The sequence below is a fragment of the Martes martes genome, assembly GCF_963455335.1.
Source record: "Martes martes genome assembly, chromosome: 7".
Taxonomy (NCBI): Eukaryota; Metazoa; Chordata; class Mammalia; order Carnivora; family Mustelidae; genus Martes; species Martes martes.
In genome coordinates, this window is record NC_137894.1 from 35,719,064 (window position 1) to 35,740,922 (window position 21,859).

The 21,859-nt window shown below is 35.6% G+C and overlaps 1 protein-coding gene across 1 annotated transcript in view; it reads left to right on the top strand.

Annotated features, from left to right (window-relative positions):
- Positions 1-21,859, top strand: part of UNC13C (unc-13 homolog C) — a gene marked incomplete at both ends in the record, with an annotated part of 558,183 nt that overhangs the window by 416,289 nt on the left and 120,035 nt on the right. Inside the window, one exon of the mRNA XM_080807399.1 lies at positions 9,405-9,531. Within this exon, the coding sequence (XP_080663525.1) occupies positions 9,405-9,531 (127 nt within the window). The remainder of the gene's footprint in view (positions 1-9,404; positions 9,532-21,859) is intronic.

Genomic DNA, 21,859 nt, shown 5'->3' on the forward strand with positions numbered 1-21,859 from the left:
TTGCCAAAATTAAAAATGTAGGAGGACTGATGGCTAAATAAATTCTAAGAGTCATTTATATTGTATGAGATAAATGCACCTTTGTCAATGTGGTCTACCACTAAGTCGAGGATAATTTGAGTAGAATTAAAGATAATTTGAAGAATATTTTTGAATTTGATATAATCTCTTAACACTGATATTTGGTAGGTGGTAGTTAAGATGTAATTGTAGTTTATTTGAAATGTCTCATTTAATTACACATTATGGGAGGAATACATAAATACACAAGAAAAACAGGCATAGATTTTGGAACAATAACAGCTCACTTTTTATAGAATCATTTAAGTGGTAATAATAACTACTCAAAATATAGCTGAGAGCCCACAAGTATGAAGTAAAGCTGACAGAAAAATAAAAAGTGGTATTAGTCTATCCACAAAGTCTATGTATTTTAGTTCTATGATTTTTCCTCTCTCAGAACCTATTTATCATTTTCTTAACATAAACTTTACAAGTGTGATTATATGATTTGCTGTGTTGTGTCATGGTGGATCAACTCATAGTGGGGTCTGTGAGAGGCAGTTTTGCTGACATAGTTCCACAAAGCAAGGGGATAAACTGAATACACATATTCATATATATATATATATATAAATATAAATAAATATGAATAAATAAATACACACACACGCATACACACATATATATATATATATGAATGAAACAGGAATTTAGAAAGCAGAGTAGTTTGGAGGTTAATTAGCAAGTGGGTCTCAATCTTTAAAAACCTTTTAGTGATGCTACCGAATATAATCCCATGTAGCTTAACTCAATTTCACAAAGTATCAGTTTTTTATTTCTTACTTGCATAAATCAAAGCAGGTATTTCTGATTGGGCAATTTTCTCCTGAGAATTGGCTCAGGAACCCAGACTTCTACCCTCTAGTGGCTCCGTGATTCCCCTAGAGCCTTAAAATCCTTGGCTGGATCTTCTGCATCTGACCAGCAAATGAGAGAAAAGAGAACTATTTCACAGTAGGTATTTTAGGGCTAGACTGGAAATGACATGCATTGCTTTAGCACAAAATCTAGTCATAGGGCAGGGCTATTGAAATAAAGGTTGAGACATGTGGCGTCTGGTTGTGTGCCTGGGATGAAAAGGGCATGGCTTGGTAACCAATTAGCTAAATCCACCACAAATACTGAGGTTTATGATAATTACAAGTCACTGCTAAAAAAAAAGTTTAGATTATAATTAATATTTGCTACTTAAAAACAAACATCACAGATGGGCCTTATTATATAGTTGCATAGCCTTTTGTTTGGATTTTCCTCAAGATCAAACCTACATCACCAACCAACTCAATAAACTGGAAACCTCTTCCTGTATCAGCTGAAGTGCATAATGCATGTAAAGATGTCAATTATTCTTGTTGAATTGGCAGAATATGAAAACAGATGGGACTGGTCTCCTGTTTCTGTCCACACATAGCAGTAAATATCAGTTGATAGTGCATGAGAAATATGTAACTTCAGGGGATGGAAACACATCCATATGGGTGTGAAAGCAATTCTATCACAATGAAACTAATAGTAATCTTCTAAGTTTATTTTCTGCAAAGAAGCTGGTAAAACCCTGGTAGTTTGAGCTATCCTATCAGGTATATTCTTAGGAACTAGAATCAGTGGCCTCTGGATTAGAGCAATACCAGATTTCATTTTGCCAAAGGATAATTGGCATCATTCCTGTCTCCTCTCCCACACTGATCCACAATGGAAAGACTTGGGAGTTAGGGAAGAAGGGAGAGGAGGAGTCTGGCTACTGTGTGGCTACAGAAAATTAGACACAGGTGATTCTTTTCTGAATTGTGGGAACAGCAGGAATGAGGGGAGTATAGGCATGCAGGGAGCTTGCAGAGTCAAAGAGAATGAGTTTAAGATGATCTCTGTGTCTGAGCAGAGTATCTAAATAGGGAGGAAAGACTTTTGTAATCATGGGGAACAGAAGTGCACATGGATTTTGCAAATAAAGTGAAAGTTTTACCTGAAAAACTGACTGGGACACTGCCGCAGCTGGCTTTTACCTGCTTTCTGAAGTAAAGAGATGACTTCATTGTAAGGAGCAAAAATTGGTAAAATTTTTCCCTTCATGGTACAACATAAACTTTAGGTTCACTCAAACTCACTACTAAAACATGTGAAAACATGAGTAGAGAGAAGGAAAAAAAAAAGCTGAAAGTCTTTTTTTTTTTAATTTAAATTCAATTAGCCAACACATAGTACATCATTAGTTTCAGATATAGTGTTCAGCAGCTCACCAGTTGTATATAACTCCCAGAGCTCATCACATCACATGCAGTTCTTAATATGCATCATGCAGTTATCCCTTCCCCCAACTCACTTCACATCCAGTAGCCCTCAGTTTGTTTTAGATAATTAAGAGTCATGATTGGTCTCCATCTCTGATTTCTTCCCATTCAGTTTTCATTCCCTTCCCTTATGATCCTCTACACTGTTTCTTATATTCCACATACGAGTGAAACCATGTGATAATTGTCTTTCTCTGATTGACTTATTTTGCTTATCATAATACCCTCCAGTTCCATCCATGTTGATGTAATTGGTAAGTATTCAACATTTTTGATGGCGAATATTCCACTTATACACACACACACAACACATCTTTAGCCATTCAACTGTCAAAGGACATCCCAGCTCCTTCCACAGTTTGGCTCTTGTGGACATTGCTGCCATGAACATTGAGGTGCAGGTGCTCCTTTGTTTCACTATATCTGTATCTTTTTTTTTTTTTTGAAGATTTTATTTATTTACCTGACACAGAGAGAGAGATCACAAGTAGGAAGAGAGACTAGCAGAGAGAGAGGGGGAAGCAGCCTCCCTGCTGAGTAGAAAGCCCGATGTGGGGCTCGATCCCAGGACCCTGAGATCATGACCTGAGCCAAAGGCAGAGACTTAACCCACTGAGCCACCCAGGTGCCCCACTATATCTGTATCTTTGTGGTAAATACCTAGTAGAGCAATTGCTTGGTCATAGGATATCTCTATTTTTAACATCTTGAGGAACCTCCATATTGTTTTCCAGAGTGGCTGTACAAGCTTGGGTTCCCACCAACAGTGTAAGAGGGTTCCTCTTTCTCCACATCCTTGCCAGCATTTGTTGTTTCCTGTTTTGTTAATTTTTGCTATTCTGACTGGTGTAAGGTGGTATCTCATTGTCATTTTGATTTGTATTTCCCTGATGCTGGGTGATGTTGAGCCTTTTTTCATGTGTCTGTTGGCCATCTGTATGTCTTCTTTGGAGAAATGTCTGTTCATGTCTTCTGCCCATTTCTTGACTGGATTATTTATGTTTGGGTGTTAAGTTTGATCCCTAACCCTCTAGGGAACCCTCCTCCCCGAAGTTTTGTTAATTAGATGAAGAAGGTAGAATTTGTGGTGTTTTCCTAGAAGACTAGAATCATGTCCATGTGGACTCAGAAAGGGCAGTCTGCCCCTTCTCCCAAATGCTGGGCCTGTGCCAAAGGCCCTCGAAACTCCCACACAGTACCCTCTGTATCCCTGCATTGGCCTCTCGGCACCCCCAGCATCCTGGAAACCCCCTCTCCCATGGGAAGAGAGGTCTGGGGTTGGAACTGCCTGGCCTGACTTGACCTGACCTTTGTCACACTCTACTCATTTTGACTGAATAGAAGTCCTGTTGCCAAAGTGAAAAAAAAAAAAAATAGATCTTGGATACTAGCCTTTTATCTGATATGTCATTAGCAAATATCATCTCCCATTCTGTAGGTTGCTTTTTTAGTTTTGTTGACTCTTTCCTTTGCTGCGCAGAAGCTTTGTATCTTGATGGAGTTCCAGTAGTTCATTTTTGCTTTTGTTTCCCTTGCCTTTGGAAACATGTCTTGAAAGAAGTTATTGCATATGAGGTCAAAGAAGCTGCTGTCTACATTCTCCTCTGGGATTTTGATGGATTCCTATCTCACATTTAGGTCTTTCATCCATTTTGAGTTTAACTTGTGGGTGATGTAAGAGAATGGTTGAGTTTCAATCTTCTGCATGTGGCTGTCCAATTTTCCCAGCACCATTAATTGGAGAGACTGCCTTTTTTCCATTGGATATTCATTCCTGCTTTGTCAAAGATGAGTTGACCATAGAGTTGAGGGTCCATTTCTGGGATCTATATCCTGTTCATTGATCTGTGTGTCTGTTTGTGTGTTTGTACCATGCTGTCTTGATGATCACAGCTTCGTAATATAGTTTAAAGTCAGGCATTGTGATACCACCTGCATTGGCTTTCTTTTTCAACATTCCTCTGGCTATTTGGGGTCTTTTGTGGTTCCATATGAATTTTAGAATTATTTGTTACAGCTCTTTGAAAAATGTTGGTGGCATTTTGATAGGGCTTGCATTGAATGTATAGATTGCTCTGGGTGGCATTAACATTTTAAAAATATTTATTCTTCCATCCATGAGCATGGAATGTTTTTCCATCTGTGTCTTCCTCAGTTTTTTTCATAAGTGCTCTGTAGTTTTTAGAGTACAGATCCTTTACAGTTTTTAGAGTACAGATCCTTTGGTTAGGTTTATTCCTAGGTATCTTGTGTTTTTTGGTGCAATTGTAAATGGGATCAATTCCTTAATTTCTGTTTCTTCTCTCTCATTGTTAGTGTATAGAAATGCAGAAAGCATCATATCATCTGTGAAGGATGAGAGTTTGATTTCTTCTTTGCTAATTTGAATGCCATTTATTTCTTTTCATTGTCTGATTGCTGAGGCTAGGACTTCTAGTACTATGTTGAGCAACAGCAGTGAGAGTGGACATCCCTGTCATGTTCCTGGGCTTAGGGGGAAAGCTCTTGGATTTTCCCCATTGAGAATGATATTCACTGTGGACTTTTAGTATATGGCTTTTATGATATTGAGGTATGTTCCCTCTATCCCTACACTTTGGAGAGTTTTAATCAAGAAAAGATGCTGTATTTTGTCATATGCTTTTTCTGCATCAATTGAGAGGATCATACGGATCTTGTTCTTTTCTTTTATTAATGTCCTCTATCATGTTTGATTTGCAAATGTTGAACCACTCTTGTATCCCAGGAATAAATCCCACTTGATCATGATGAATCATTCTTTTAATGTACTGTTGGATCCTATTGGCTAGTATCTTGGTGAGTATTTTGACATCCATGTTCATCAAGGATAATGGTCTGTAATTCTCCTTTTTGCTGGGTTCTTGGTCTGGTATTGGGATCAAGGTAATGCTGGCCTCATAGAAAGAATTTGGAAGATTTCTTTCCATTTCTATTTTTTGAAACAGTTTCATTAGGATAGGTATTACTTCTTCTTCAAATGTTTGGTAGAATTTCCCTGGGAATCCATCTGGCACTGAGCTCTTGTTTTTTGGCAGGTTTTTGATAACTGCTTCACTTTCCTTGCTGGTTATGGGTCTATTCAGATTTACTATTTCTTCCTGTTTCAGTTTTGGTAGTTTATAAGTTTCTAGGAATGCATTCATTCCTTCTAGATTGCTTTATTTGTTGGCATATTGTTGCTTATAATATGCTCTTAAAATTGTTTTTATTTCCTTGGTGCTGGTCATGATCTCTTTTCTTTCATTCATGATTTTATTAATTTGGGTCCCTTCTCCTTCTCTCTCTCTTTCTCTCTCTCCTTTTTATGATTTTATTTATTTATCGACAGAGAGAGAGACAGTGAGAGAAGGAACACAAGCAGGGGGGAATGGGAGAGTGAGAAGCAGACTTACTGCTGAACAGGGAGCCCAATGTGGGGCTCGATCCCAGGACCCTGGGATCATAAACTGAGCCAAAGGCAGGTGCTTAATGATGGAACCATCCAGGTGCCCCAAGGGTCCTTTCTCTTTTCTTTTTGATGAGTCTGGCCAGGGGTTTAATCAATCTTATTAATTCTTTCAAAGAACCAGCTCTTAGTTTCATTGATTTGTTCTACTGTTCTTTTGGTTTCTATTTCATTGATTTCTGCTCTGATGTTTATTATTTCTCTTCTCCTCCTGGGTTTAGGCTTTATTTGCTGTTCTTTCTCCAGCTCCTTTAGGGGTAGGGTTAGCTTGTGTATTTGAAATTTTTCTCATTTTTTGAGAGAGGTTTGTATTGCAATTTACTTCCTTCAGGACTGACTTTTCTGTGTCCCAAAGATTTTGAACAGTTGTGTTTTCATTTTCATTAGTTTCCATGAATTTTTTAAATTCTTTAATTTCCTGATTAACCCATTCATTCTTTAGTAGGATGCTCTTTAACCCCCAAGTGTTTGAGTTCCTTCCAAATTTCCTCTTGTGATTGAGTTCAAGTTTCAAAGCATTGTGGTCTGAATATATGTAGGGAATAATCCCAGTCTTTGGGTTTTGGTTGAGAACTGATTTGTGACCCAGTATGTGATTTATTCTGAAGGAAGTTCCATGTGCACTGGAGAAGAATGTGTATTCTGTTGAAAAGCCCAAAGTCTTCACTGGAGACATAGTTTTACAATTTCATGAATGAGACACATATATTAAATAGTATTTCTTAAAGTAAAAAGTCTTATTTTATATAATATGTGTCCTTTGACTAAAATTCATCTTTGTGCAGTGAACCACTGCTCACAAATAATTTCTGTCTTGTTCATCTAACACACAAAATTTGGGCTAAATTCATCTCTTCCAAGAAACAGCATCCTCCTGTGCAAATCATGACACTAGCCATGTTGTGTTAAATGCACTGTTTTATGTCAACCTACCTGAGCTCTGCACACTCAATCTTTATATCTGCAGTGCCTCCCACATAACTTAGTGCAAGATAAATGCTCAATAAACATTTTTGGTATTAGCTGGAACTGGGTTACCCTTCAGGATTCTGTTAATGTACAAACACTCTTGGAACAGGTAGCACATTACATCAGACTCACCCTAATACTTGCAAAATCAGGTCACATGATGTCTGCTGTCTTTAATTTTTTCCTGACTTAAAAAATTTAAATGTACCTTGCCATTGAACTCTTTTCTATTTCTTTTCAGCCCTTTTTTTTCTTTTCTGAGGTCCACTTACAGTTTATGCACATTCTTAATATTTAAAGGATTAAAAAAAGTATTCAAAATTCACATGATTTGAATATAGATGTAATTTAAACTATAAATACAAAATTTTAAAATTATTTCCATGTGTGTTTTCCAATATGGTTCACATATGGTTTGCAGAAAGTTACTTTCTTCTAAGATATTTAAAAATATTTATTAAAATGAGGACAAAATGCAATTATCATCTCATATAAATTTTTAGGTAAATCGTTTGAATAAACAAAAGTCATTACATTAGAACTCATAAATCTAAATTTCAAAAATAAACTACTGATAAGTCTGGAATTCAGTAGATAACCGGTTGGCAAGGAATTTGAGGCTTCATGTATATTACATCTAGAACTACACATAACTTTGAGAGTAATATGAATCATTTAGTATTCAAAATATTCCCCAGCCAGCAAGTGCACCTGTTTTGCATGCTGCATTGACTCATGAGTGCCCTCCAATGCATAAATTGAAACCAATGAAAATGGGTGCTTATTAAAACTTTAAAATAATACTTTGTTATGAAATGACCTATTACATTTATGCCATCCAGGGAAAGAACCTGGTGAGTTAGTTCACCCTTTCTCTCACTTAAATGCATCCATAGCTTGAATTCTTCCCTGTACTCCAAAGCAGTATCTATTTCTGTCATCAGCAATGGCAGTCTGCAAACTGGACATAGTCAGTCACCTTTTGTTTTCAGGATATAAAACAAAAGATTGTCCAAAGGTGTTTCTGTGGGGTTTACAGGGTGTTAATTATAAGAACAGGTGGTGTTAGTCACAAGAGCAGAAGTTGTGGGTTCTGGCTTACTCTGCCCACACCAAGTGTGAGATCCCAAGTGACAGAGGAATCATGATCTATTTAATTTTTGAGTTTGCATTTGTGATGAGTAGAGCCCTTTTGGTGTATGGGTCCTAGGGCAAGGGTCTTCTGTCTAGGTTTCAGGGTAGTATTGAATTAAATCCTTACCTACAAGTATATCAAATAAATGTCTTCCCTTAAGACATAGAGGGACACTATTCATGTAAGGAGAGGGGTAGGAGAGAACTCACGTTAAAAGAAAGAATGAATGGAATAAATTTGGAGGGAGTTGAAGCAAAATATCACCTCGCTCATAATTTTGTTTGGCAGTTTAGTCTACAAGTATTATTTATTCTTGTTTCTGTGTATATATGTGTGTTTCTCTCTTTTCTACAAATTGTCTTAAATTAATCATTGTTTAGATATTTTGAAAATGTTTGATTTGGGGCTATGTTCCCTCTTGTGTTTATCATTGGGATTTAAGTCCCTCTATAGTAAGGTTTTGGAAAGCAAGGATGTCCTCAATTTGTTTATAACAACTCAATTGCTTCAATTGATATTTTCAGTCTGGAATGTAAAGTAAAGGATGTTTCTACCATAAATCAAAGCCCTCGGCTTAAAAAAGGATCCATAGACCTCAACCAGAACTTCTTAGAGGACACTTAAATGTCAATATAGTCTGGGATATTTGGGGTTTGTTTATGTCTATACTTATGGCTGGAATTGGCAAAGATATTAATATTGGGGGTAGGGGAGGAGCAGAGATAAACATGTTCAGTAGTATTATTACTTGTCTCTGTTTCCCAGTACTATATATCCAGATTAGATTTAAAACAAACAAACAAACAAAACAACAACAACAACAAAGAAACGATTTTAAGCTACACTTTCTAAGCTAGAGAGAAGAAAATGTCACATATTAGGAAATTCTGCTAAAGAAATGTCAAAAAAGCCACAGGGTGCAAAATAATTTTAGTTGAACTTAAAATGGGAAGAAGAAATCATCTGGCTTAGAAGTTAGATATATTTCCTCTCCTTTTCAACTTTTAATTCTTTAAGTGTTCAATATTCAGACCAGAAATGTGATCTGCTAATTCACATTTCCAATATATATCAAGGATTATGTCTCTTAGTTTGATTCATGTTTTATCCATGCTTAGAGTTTTAATTCTTTCTGGAATTTTGTTTGCAATCAGCTAAAAGTAGTCAAAATATGAAAGCTTGCAAACAAACAGAAAAGTTTTGGTGTGTTACCACTCTTGACATCAGAATTCTCACCTTTTTCATAAAGGCACATTAGAACATTCAAGTTACTGCTCATTACTAGTTGATCTATTCTACATGGCATCTGTGGTACTTTTGGATTTTATAAAATTTCAAGTCTGTCTTTGACAGTTCCCTTTGCTTTCACCTCAAATACACTATTCTCTTCCTTTTTAAAATACTACTAATAACAGTAGATTGGAATACAGCAGTGTTGTTGGCAAACCAGACTTCATTAAATGTTCGATTTTATCTGTTACAGAACATGAGAAGCAGCGGTTATGCAAGAGCACCGATTATATGAATTTGCATTTCAAAGTGAAATGGTTTTATAATGAGTATGTGCGGGAGCTTCCTGCCTTCAAGGATGCCGTTCCTGAATACTCTTTGTAAGTGGTGATTTTCACCCCCAAGTTCTCAATTCATAGTCCTGTAAAAATTATACCTGAATTATGCTGTCTTAAAATCTCTTTTCATAGTCTTTGCTTGAATGCAGACATTTCTATTATAAAATTAATATTAAGTGATTTGTGTTTCTTTGGGACCATATTTAATTGAGTTGTTTTCATTTTGCAACTATGCCTTCCTCAGATATTCAGAGAAAAAGAAATACAAATCAGGATATGGCTTACATGATAAGGTTATCTTCTGTGAAAGTGTTCAAACTCAGATTTTATTGGGAAAATGAGGGTATTTGTATACTGAGCTTTAGAATCAGATTTTCCCTTTAATTCAAAGAAATACCTTAGGTATTCGTATTTCTAAAATAGAAGTTCTAACTAAACAGGTAACATTTTTCATAAACATACCTGTATCAGATATATTTCTAAGCCCACAGACTTGTAATACTCTACATCTGATATTTTCCAGAATTCTATTTAATTCTGTTGATGACGGTCTTCCGCATACCAGGCACTAAGCCAAGTGCTGTAGGACAGTAGTGAATAAGATAAAGACCTCGCCCTGAAAGAAGCTTGTACTTGATGAGATACTGATAAGTATAAAAATCATGATAAATCAAGGCACAATTAAATAAGTACTAATTCAAAGAGGACAAGCAAAGCGCAATGGGTTCTCAAAGAAGAGAGACATTACCCCTATTTGGAGGACTCTACATAATCTTTATGGATGATGTAACATTGATGTAGGCTTTGAAAATTAGGTCAGTTGATGGCAAGAAAAGCATTTAGATTGAAAGGAAAATTATGGGCATTATTAGGCAAGTAGGAATATATGGGCTATTGTCCATGGGAAATGTCATTATAGTGGAGTGTAGAGTATGTTTACAAAATGAGTAGGTAGGAAAAGTAGGTTTTTTTTTTTAATTTTTTTTAAAGATTTTATTTATTTATTTGACAGAGATCACAAGTAGGCAAAGAGGCAGGCAGAGAGAGAGGAAGGGAAGCAGGCTCCCTGCTGAGCAGAGAGCCCGACACGGGGCTCGATCCCAGGACCCTGAGATCATGACCTGAGCTGAAGGCAGTAGCTTAACCCACTGAGCCACCAAAGGCACCCAGGAAAAGTAGTTTTGAACTAGATTATTATAAGTAAATGCTATGAAGCTTGCCCCATATTCATGAGGCATCCTGGGCATTGGGAGAGGCAATGACTGGGCAACAGGAAAGAGATTTGGAAGATAGTGAATAATGTAATGATGAGATTAGAACTTCTCTTTATGACTTTTCCATAGAAGTTTATAAGATACTGTGGGAGACTGGGACAAGTTAAAATCTATATACATTGGAGTGATTGTAGTAATAACATATAGGATGAGTATGTGTGGGAGAGATATTTCAAAGATAGAGTTTACATAATTTGTCAACCAAGACATATGAGGATGAAAGAAATAGGGAAGAATTGCAGATGAATTATATGTGCCTAAGCAGCTGGTAATACTGACTTGGAATAGGGAAGTAAAAAAACGATGCCATTAGCCAGAGACCTGTGCTTTGACTCTGTCTAAACTAACTACACTACGCTAACTAAAATCAGACTGACATGACCACTGAATACCAGTATAAAAGCTGAATAAAATTAAACAGCATCAGAGAGCAATCAAGGCAACCAGGAAGTGAGAAAGTACTGTCCCTGAGAAAAGAGAAATGCATTGAAGTGAATCCTGTATTTGCTGCAGGGTTTTTTTTCCCCCTCCGTCCTTTCCTTCCTGCTCCTATGAATTTGCTAATTTGCAATGACATTTACAATGTCATTGTGACCGAACAGAGAACAGTAGCCCAGCTTATAGCAATGTCCATGGGGTAGGGAATTAAACGTTGGTGTTTAGGACTATGAAGGTTGTTTGGACCTGTAAGACCAAACTTCCAGAGAAAGGCAAACCACAGAAAAGTAAGCATGGTGCCTTGCACACAGTTTTCCTCCTGAGGTATTTTCTCATTCTTTATCTGCTCAGGTATTGGGACTGAGGCCAAAATAAGCAGGTATAGAAAGAAGGCACTGAGGAATTAAAATTTGAGTAGACACTTGAGCATCCTCACAATGCTGGGGAGATAAAAGTTATTGAAGGTTTCCTAAGAAACAAGACTTCCCAGACTTTCAGGTGAGATCCCTGAGCGCTCTGCCCTAGAAGTAAGAGCTAGAAATAGGCCAGCCTAAAACTCAACCTTGTCTACTTTTTGACTCTCTCCCTGCAAATATAAGGAAAAATTTAGATTTTTCTCTAGAGGAAATGCCCAAAGTTTCCATATTTTTTCCATAGACAATGAATAATATTCAACAAAAAAATTAAAGACTGCCAGGCAACAGGACCAAATGAATAAGATCCAAGAGAAAAACAGGTATTAGACTTACCAGGTATAGACTTTGATCTAAACTTCAAAATGTGAGAAAGCTTCCACAGAAAAATAGGATCTGTAAGAAGAATGAAATAAAAACTACAGAACTGAAAAGGGATGAAATTAGGAATGTAATAAATGGGCTTAATAGCAGATTATACATAGCAGAAGAGTGGATAAAAGAAATGGAAGAAAGAAATATAGAAGAGAGAAACACACAAGGGACATATGGGATAAATTGTAAAGGTCTAATATGCAAAGAATTGAGTCCCAGAGAAGGAAAAGAGAGAGGGAGTAGTACCAGAGCAATGTTTGATAAGATAGTAGATGTGTCTACTATCTTTACAAAATAAATTGTAAAATGGTTGAAAAACATGGAGTTATAGCTGAGGAATTTCTATAAATCCTAGGCAGGATATTCAAATGCAAGGAAAACTACTAGTCATTACATCATACAAAGTTGCTTAAAACCAGAAAAGCATAAAAAAATCTTCCCATTTATTGGAGTCAAGGAAGGTAAGACACTTTACCTTCAAAGGAGCTGTAGTAACACTCGTGGCTGATTGTTCAGTAGGAGGGACTGAATCCAGTAGTTTATAAGAAGAATGAAAGGAGAATGCAAAAAGTAAAGAGCAGGCAGGAAATTTAGGGGGTGGGAGAAGCAAGAGGATATTTTAAAAATTATATTTATCAGAAAATTAAGTGTAATCATTAAACATAAACGGATTAAGGTTCCAGTCAACAAATATTGTCCTACAGATAAAATAGTAAATCCCAAACTATCACTTATAATTGATTCACCTAAAACAAAAGCATCTAGACAGGTTAAGTAAAAGAATGAAAACAATAATCGAGGTCAAATTTTCATGGCTATACTGATATTAAAAAAATAGAATTCAAAATGAGAAATAAAACAATTTTGAGAGAGAAATATTTCATGATTGAAGGAGCAATTCAAAAAAACATCAGTTATAAATGTATCTCATAACATGTCAACAAAATATATAAAGCAAAAATTGTCAGAAGTAAAAGGAAAAATCATCAACTCAGCAATTCTACTTAGAGATTACAACAACTCAAGAAACAGACAAAGTCAGTTAAAATATAGAAGTTTCGGGGTGCCTGGGTGGCTCAGTGGGTTAGGCCTCTGCCTTCAGCTCTGCCTAACAGCTCAGGTCATGATCTCAGGGTGCTGGGATCGAGCCCCGCATTTGGGGGGGTGGTCTCTGCACAGCGGGCAGCCTGCTTCCCCCTCTCTCTCTGCTAGCTGCTCTGCCTGTGTTAAATAAATACATAAAATCTTAAAAAAAAATAGAAGTTTCAATAACACGAATAACACACTTAAAGATATTTATCTCTGTGTCTGGTCACGTACAGGTTCCACAATTTTCCATGGGAATTATTTACACACACACACACACACACACACACACCCCTCTATCTACAACTGATGACCAACAGTGACAAAACACAAGTTATTATCACATGCACATGGTGCATTTACCAAAACAGACTATTCACTGAACCATAAAGCAGGTCTAGTGTATTTTAAAAGAATAAAATGTGTACTGTATGGTCTTGGACTACTGTGGAATTAAGCCAGATATCAACTCCAAGAAGGTAACTAGAAAATGACCAGATACCCCAATTAAGCAGAACTCTCTAAAACCTGAGTAAGAAAGAAATCAGTGTAAATTACAAAATATTTTGAACTAAGTGATAGTAAAATATGGGATGTTGAAACTTGTGGATTGCAGCCAAAATAGGAAATAGAAGAAAGTGTGTATCTTCTAATTCTATAGAGACAAAGAGGGAGAAATGTATAAAATCAATAGTGTAGGACTAATTTAAAAAACAAATTAAGTCAAAAGAAAGTAAAAGGAAAAATGATCAATATGACCTGGAACAAAATAAATTTTAAAATAGAAGAAATTACACAGCCAAAAGTTTGTTCTTGGAAAACACGATAAAAATAAAAAATGGGGGGAGAAAAAGGAAAAGCAGATATCATAAATTATCATTGCCAGAAAAGGACATCACTAAAGATCCAAAAATATAAAACATAACAAGACATTATTTATGACAGTACATTTAAAAGTTAGACAAAAATGTACCAATTATCCTCAACTACTGAAACCTATTGAGAACATGACATACAATTAAAGAACAATTTCTCTCTGAAAATATATTTAAAAAGTAAAATAAAATAAAATATTAGCCAATAGAATCCAGTAGTTTATAAGAAGACTAATATAACATGACCAAGGGATATTTATTTCTGAAATATAAAATTAGTTTAACATTTTAAAAGCAATGAATACAATTCACCACATTCAAGGAATGAAAGAGAAAGTCCCTACAGTCATTACACTAGGCACAGAATAATAATTTAATAAAATACAATATCAATTTATTATAACAATCTCTTAGAAGTTAAGAATAGAATGGAACTATCTTAATCTAATAAAAGACCATTCTTTCTTTTTTTCTTTTTTAAGATTTTACTTATTTATTTGACAGAGATCACAAGTAGGCAGAGAGGCAGGCAGAGAGAGAGGAGGGGAAGCAGGCTTCCTGCTGAGCAGAGAACCTGATGCAGGGCTTGATCCCAGGACCCTGGGATCATGACCTGAGCTGAAGGCAGAGGCTTTAACCCACTGAACCACCCAGGCACCCCAAAGATACACTTGTTCAAAAAAGAAACAACTATAAAACCAGTGTGCCTATTTTTAAATTGAAATGCGGTTAGCATAAAATATTATTTTAGTTTCAGGAGTACAACATAATCATTCAACATTTACAAACATTATAAATTGATCACCACCATACATCTAGCTACTATCTGTCACCATACAAAATTGTTTTAATATCAATTTCCTATACTATCCATTGTATCTCCATGTCTTATTTATTTTATAACTGAAAGTTTGTATCTTTCATTCTCCTTACTCTATTTCACCTATCCCTCTGCTCTCCTAGCCTCTGGCAACCACCTGTTTTCTCTCTGTATCAATGAATCTGTTTCTGTTTTGCATGCTTTTTTGTTTTTTGTTTTTTGTTTTTTAGATTCCATACATAAGTGAAATCATATGGCATCTTTCACTGACTTATTTCACTTAGTGTAATATCCTCTAGCTGTACTCAGGTTGTCACAAATGGCAAGAATGCATTCTTTTTTATGGCTGAGTAATATTCCATTGTATATCTGTACAACATCTTTATCCATTCATGTATTATAAGATGGACACTTACACTGTTTCCACATCATGGCTACTATAAATAATGGTGTAATGAATATAATGCTATATATGTCTTTTTGAATTACTGTTTTCATTTTCCTCAGATGAATTCCCAGAAGTGGAATTACTGGATCATATGATATTTCTGTTTTTAATTTTTTGAAGACCCACCATAAATTTTTCCATAATGGCTGCTCAATTTTGAATTTCTACCAACAGTGCATGAGGATTCCCTTTTCTTCACATCCTCGACAATACTTGTTATTTCTTGTTTTGTTTTTCATATAGTCATTCTTTCGACTGTGAAGCAATATCTTGTGCTTTTGGTTTGCATTTTCCTGATGAGAAGTGATCTTGAGCATCTTTTGGTGTGTCTGTTGGTCATTTGTATGTCTTCTTTACAGCAGTATCCATTAAGGTCTTCTGCCTAATTTTTAAATGGATATGTTTACATAGAATTTGCTGAATTTTTTATATTTCGGACATTAACTGCTTATGGGTCATATCATTTGTAAATATTTTTTTCCATTCAGTATGTTACCTTTTGTTTTGTTGATGGTTTTCTTTGTTGTGCAAAATCTTTTCAGTATGGTGTAGTCCCGGGTGTTTATTTTTGCTTTTGTTGCCTTTGCTTGAGGAGATGGATCCACACATACACACATACACACACACACCCTACACACACACACACACACACACGTGTGTATATATATATATATACACACGTGTGTAGCTAAGATGCTCAAGAGCTCATGCATATGATTTCTTCTACGAATTTTATGGTTTCAAGTCTTACATTTAAGTCTGATACATTTTCAGTTTATTTTTGTGTATGGTATAAGAAAGTAATCCAGTTTTATTCTTTTGCTTGTAGCTGTCCAGTTTTTCTAACACCTTTATTGAAGAAACTATCTTTCTTCATTGGATATTCTTGCCTTCTTCATCATATATAAACATGGGTTTATTTCCAGACTTTCTGTTCTGTTCTGTTCATCTTTGTGTCTTTTTGTGTGTGTGCTTGATTACTATAGTTTGTACTATAGTTAGAAATCAGGAAGAGTGATACCTACAGCTTTGTTCTTATTTCTCAAGATCCTTTGGCTATTTCCGATCTTCTGTGATTCCATACAATTTTCAGGATTATTTGCTCTAGTCTGTAAAAAATACCATTGGAATTTTTATAGGGATTGCACTGAATCTGTAAGTGCTTTGGGTATTATAGACGTTTTAACAACATTAATTCTTTAAATCACAAACATGGTATATATGTCCACTTATTTGGGTCATCTCCAATTTCTTTTATCAATGTATTATTTTCAGAGTACAGTTCTTTAAACTTCTTTGCTAAATTTATTCCTAGGTATTTTTTGATGCAGTTGTAAATGGGGTTTTTCCTTTAATTTCTCTTTCTGATAGTTTATTATTAGTGTGTAGAAGTGAAACAGATTTATGTATATCACTTTCTTATCTGGCAACCTTACTGAATTCATTAGTTTTAATAGTTTTTCAGTGGTGTCTATAATGTTTTCTAGACAAAGTACATCATCTGCAAATAATGACAGTTTTACTTCTTTTCCAATTTGGATATCTTTGATTTCTTTTTCTCATCTGATTGCTGTGACTAGGATTTCCAATACTGTGTAAAAAACAAGTGGCAAGACTGGGCATCCTTGTCTAGTTCCTGATCTGAAAGGAAAAAAACCTTCAGTTTTTCACCATTAAGTATGATATTAGCCATGGGTTTGTTATATATGGCCTTTATTATGTTGAGACATATTCTCTGTATACTCATTTTTTGAGAGTTGTTATCATAAGTAGTAGAATTTTATCAAATGTTTTTTATGCGTCTATTGATATGATTATATGATTTTTCTTCCTTTTTTGGTTGTTGTTAATGTGGTATTACATTGATTTATTTGTAGATAATGAACCACCCTTTCATCCCTGGAATAAATCCTACTTGATTACAGTATATGATCCTTTTAATGTATTTTTAAATTCAATTTGCTAATACCCTGTTGAGGATTTTTGCCTCTATGTTCATTAGGGATATTGACCTGTAACTCTATTGTTTTATCTTTGTCTAATTTTGGCATCAGAGTAACACTGGGAATGTAGAATGAGTTTGGAGCATTCCTTCTTCTTTAATTTTTGGTATACTTTGAGGATAGGTATTAACTCCTCTTTAAATATTTGGTACAGGGCCGCCTTGGTGGCCCAGTCCTTTAGCATCTGCCTTTGGCTCAGGTCCTGGGATTGATCCCCACATCAGACTTCCTGCTTGGGGGGAAGCCTGCTTCTCCCTTTCCCATTCCCCCTGCTTGTGTTCCCTTTCTCGCTGTGTCTTTCTTTGTCAAATAAATAAGATCTTAAATTTTTTTTTTTTTTTTTTTTTTTTTTTTTGTAAAATTTGGCAGTGAAGACATCTGGTCCTGGGCTTTTCTTCTTTGGGGAGTTTTAAAAATTTATTATTATTATTGATTGAATTTTATTGCTAATAATTGGTCTACTCATATTTCCTATTTTTTTCTTGAGTCAGTCCTAGAAGATCACGTATTTCTGGGAATTTATCCATTTCTTCCCGTTTGTTGGTACATAATTAGTTTTTTAATGATCCTTTGTATTTCTGTGGCATAAGTTGTAACTTTTTTTTTTCATTTCTGATTTTATTTATTTGGCCTTCTTTTTTTTCTTCATAGCTAACGGTTTACCAATTTTGTTTATGTTTGCAAAGAACTACTCTTAGTTTCATTATTTCTGTTGCTTTTGTGGTCTCTATGTTATTTATTTTTGCTCTTTATTATTTCCTTTCTTCTACTAACCCTGATCTTTGTTCTTTTTTTCTTTTCTTTTAGGTGTAAGGTTAAATTTTTTTTTTCTTGTTTCTTGAAGTTGGCCTGTATCACTATTTACCTCTCTTTTAAAACTGTGTTTTCGGTATCCCATGGATTTTGGACTGTTTGTTTCCATTTTCATTTGTCTCAAGGATTTTTCTTTGCTTCTTTGATTTCTTCATTGACTTACTGGTTTATAATGGTGTCATTTAGCTTTCACATGTTTGTGTTTTGTCCACTTTTCTTTTTGTAATTGATTTTTAGTTTCATGCCATTGTGGTCAGAAAAGATGCTTGATATGATTTTAGTCTTTTTTAACTTACTGAGACTTGTTTTTCAGTCCAACATGTGATATATCCTGAAAAATGTTCTGTGTTCTTAAAAAGAATGTGTATTCTGCTTTTGGATGGAGTGTTGTGTACACATTAAGTCCATTTGGTCTACTGTGTTGTTCAAGGCCAATGTTTCCTTACTGATTTTCTCGCTAGATGATCATTCTTTTGTTATAAGTGCAGTGTTAAAGTCCCCTACTATTGTTGTATTACCATGAATTTCTCCCTTGTCTAGTAACATTTCTTTTATGTATTTAGGAGTTCCTATGTTGGGCACATAGGTATTTATAAGTGTTATATCCTCTTGTTGGATTGAACCCTTTATCATAATGTAATGCCCTGTTCTGTCCCTTGTTACATCCTTTCTTTTAAAGTCTGTTTTGTCTGATGTAAGTATGGCTACCACATCTTTCTTTTTGTTTCTATTTGCAAGGAATAGATTTTTCCATCCCTTCACTTTTAGTTTGTCTGTGTCTTTAGATTTGAAGTGAATCTATCATAGCATATATAGAAGTCTTGTTTTTGGTTTTTTGTCTGTTTAGCCACCCTATATCTTTTGATTTAATCTATTTACATTTAAGGTAACACTTGATAGATATGTACTTCTTACCATTTTATGATTGTTTTCTTTTTCAACCATTTTATGGTTGCTTTTGTAGTGGGTTTTTTTTTTTTTTTTTCTGTTTCTTTCTCTCTTACTCTCTTCTCATGGGATCTGGCGACATTCCTTAGTGTTATATTTCTTTCTCTTTAATTTTTGTGTATCTGTAATAGGTATTTGGGCTGTGGTTATCACAAAGTTCATATGTAATATCCTAAATGTACATTCTACTTTAAGTTGTTTAGGTTCCAGCATGTTCCCAAAGCACTACATTTTTACTCTTCCCCTATTTTTTTGTTTTTGATGTCATATTTTACATGTAAGTATTTTGTGTGTCCTTTGACCAATTATTGTAGGTCTAGATGATTTTACTGTTGTCTTTTAACCTTCATACTACCTGTGTTGATGGTTGAAGCACTACCTTTACTATGTATTCACCTCTACCACTGAGATTTTTTTACTATTATTTTTTGTTTTGTTTTTTAGCTATGGTCTTCTCTTTTATGTTTAAAGAAGTTCCTTTCACATTTCTTGGAAGGCCAGTTTGTTGTTGATGAACTCCTTTCACTCTTGCTTGCCTGGAAAATTCCTTATGCTTCCTTCAATTCTGAGTGATAATCTTGCCAGGGAGATTATTATTGGTTGTCATTGTTTTTCTTTCAGCATTTTGAATATATTGTGCCACTATTTCTGGCCTATAAATCTTCTGCTGAAAAATCAGCTAATACTCTTATTGGGATTTACTTGTACATAAATAATTGTTTTCTCTTGCTCCTTTAAGAATCTCTCTTTATCTTTAACTGTGGACACTTGGATTATAATGTGTCTTGGTGTGGGTCTCTTTAGATTCATCTTTTTGGAGATTCTGTGTGGTCCCTGGACTTGGATGTCTGCTTCCTTCACCAGTTTAGGGATATTTTTAGCCATTAATTCTGCAAATTGGTTTTCTGTCCCATTTTCTATCTTTTCTCCTTCTGGGACCACTACACAATGAATGTTAGTATGCTTGAGGTCCTAGAGGGCCCTTAAATTATCCTTATATTTTACTCATTTTTTAAAGATAGATTTATTTATTTATTTAAGAGAGAGAAAGAGAGAGCATGAGCAGGGGGAGGGGGCAGAGGGAGAGGGCGAGAGAGAACCTCAAGTAGACTACAAACTGAGCACAGAGCCTGATGTGGGGCTTGTGCTCACAACCCTGAGATCATGACCTGAGTCGAAACCAAGTGTCAGATGCTTACTCAACTGACCCACCCAAGTGCCCCAACTATCTTCATTTTTAAATTCCTTTTTATTTTTGCTGTCCAGTTTGGATGATTTCTACCAGCTTGTCTTCCAGATTGCTGATCTATTCTGCTGCGTTATCTAATGTTCTATTGATTTTCTGTAGTACAGTTTTCATTTCAGTTATTGTAGTCTTCAGTTATGATTGGTTCTTTTTAATATTTTCTGTCCTTGTTGAACTTCTCATGGTATTTATTCATTCTTCTCCTGGGTTTAGTAGACATCTTTACGACCATTACTTTGAACTGAACTGTTTATCTGGTAAGTCACTTATCTTCATTTCACTTAGTTCTTTTGTGGGGGGGGGGGGTGTCTTGTTCTTTCTGTCATATTTTTTTGACATATTGTTCTGTCTTCTCATTATGCTTCTTTGTATTTAGATCAGCTAATTCTCCTGGTCTTCAAGGAGGAGCTTTATGTGGAAGGTGTGCTATGGGGCCCAGTATCATAAATTTCCCTGGTCACCTGCCAGGTGTCCCAGGGGTGCCTTCTGTGTGGTTCATATGCACCCTCCTGTTATGACTGGAGGTTGTTATTGTTGGGTTTTTAGTGCATAATTGCTTGTGTGGGGGGCTGTCCCCTGGCACAGATGTCTGCTAGGCCCCACTACAACTGCTATGGGCACGCTGGTGAGTGAAGCTTGACCCTGACCTGTATGGCTGAGGGACCAGGCTATAACTGCGTTAGGGGTGCTAGTGTGCAGTGTTGGCCCTGGTGTGACTAGTTGCAAAGCCCAAGGTGGGTCAGGCTTCTGGTGTGGATGACTGTGATTGAGTGGAGTTTCTGTTTTCTGCTGCTTTCTGGCTCTTCTGGATTTGGGTGTTCATCTTCCCCGTGCAGGTTCACAGAGCTTTGGAGCCTTAAACTTCCTTATTCTTCAGGAAAGGCCGCTACACTTGTGGGTCTCACTGGGGGTACTGGTCCTGACCAGACCACCTCTCCTTGTCTTAACTGTTTCCATGTGACATTTTATTTATATCTTTAGTTGTAAAAAATCTGTTCTATTAGTCTTCACTTCATTCTCTGAGGTGGTTCTATATGCAATTGTAGATTTTGGTGTGTCGGTGTGAGGACAGAAGCTCAGGATCTTCCTACTCTGCCATCTTATCTCCTCTCTAAACATTATGCTTATGGATAAAATTTTGAAAGCTTCTGCCTGAAATCAAGAATGAGACTGACAGCTGATCACATCACCTTTATTTAACAATTTGCTAGAAGTCCTATGCAATACAATAAGGGGTAGGAAAGTATAATGATTATAAAAGCATATGTTGATGTTGTTAATATTTGTCTATGACATAATAGTACATCTAGAAAATCCAAAAGAAACTATAGGATAACTAATAGAATTTAAAAAGTGGCTCCTGGGTGGCTCTGTAGGTTAAATGTCTGACTCTTGATTTTGGCTCAGGTCATGATCTCAGGGTAGTGACATCGAGCCCCGGGTAGAGCTCCATGCTGAGCTTGGAGCCTGCTTAAGATTCTCTCTTTGCCCCTCCCCTCATGCTCATACACTCTTTCTCTCTCAAAGAAAAAGTGAATATAATAAGTCTATATAAAAGTTAATTAAATTTCTATATAGTAGCCACAAGCTGTTAGATAATTACATATAAACAATACCATTTAAATAACATT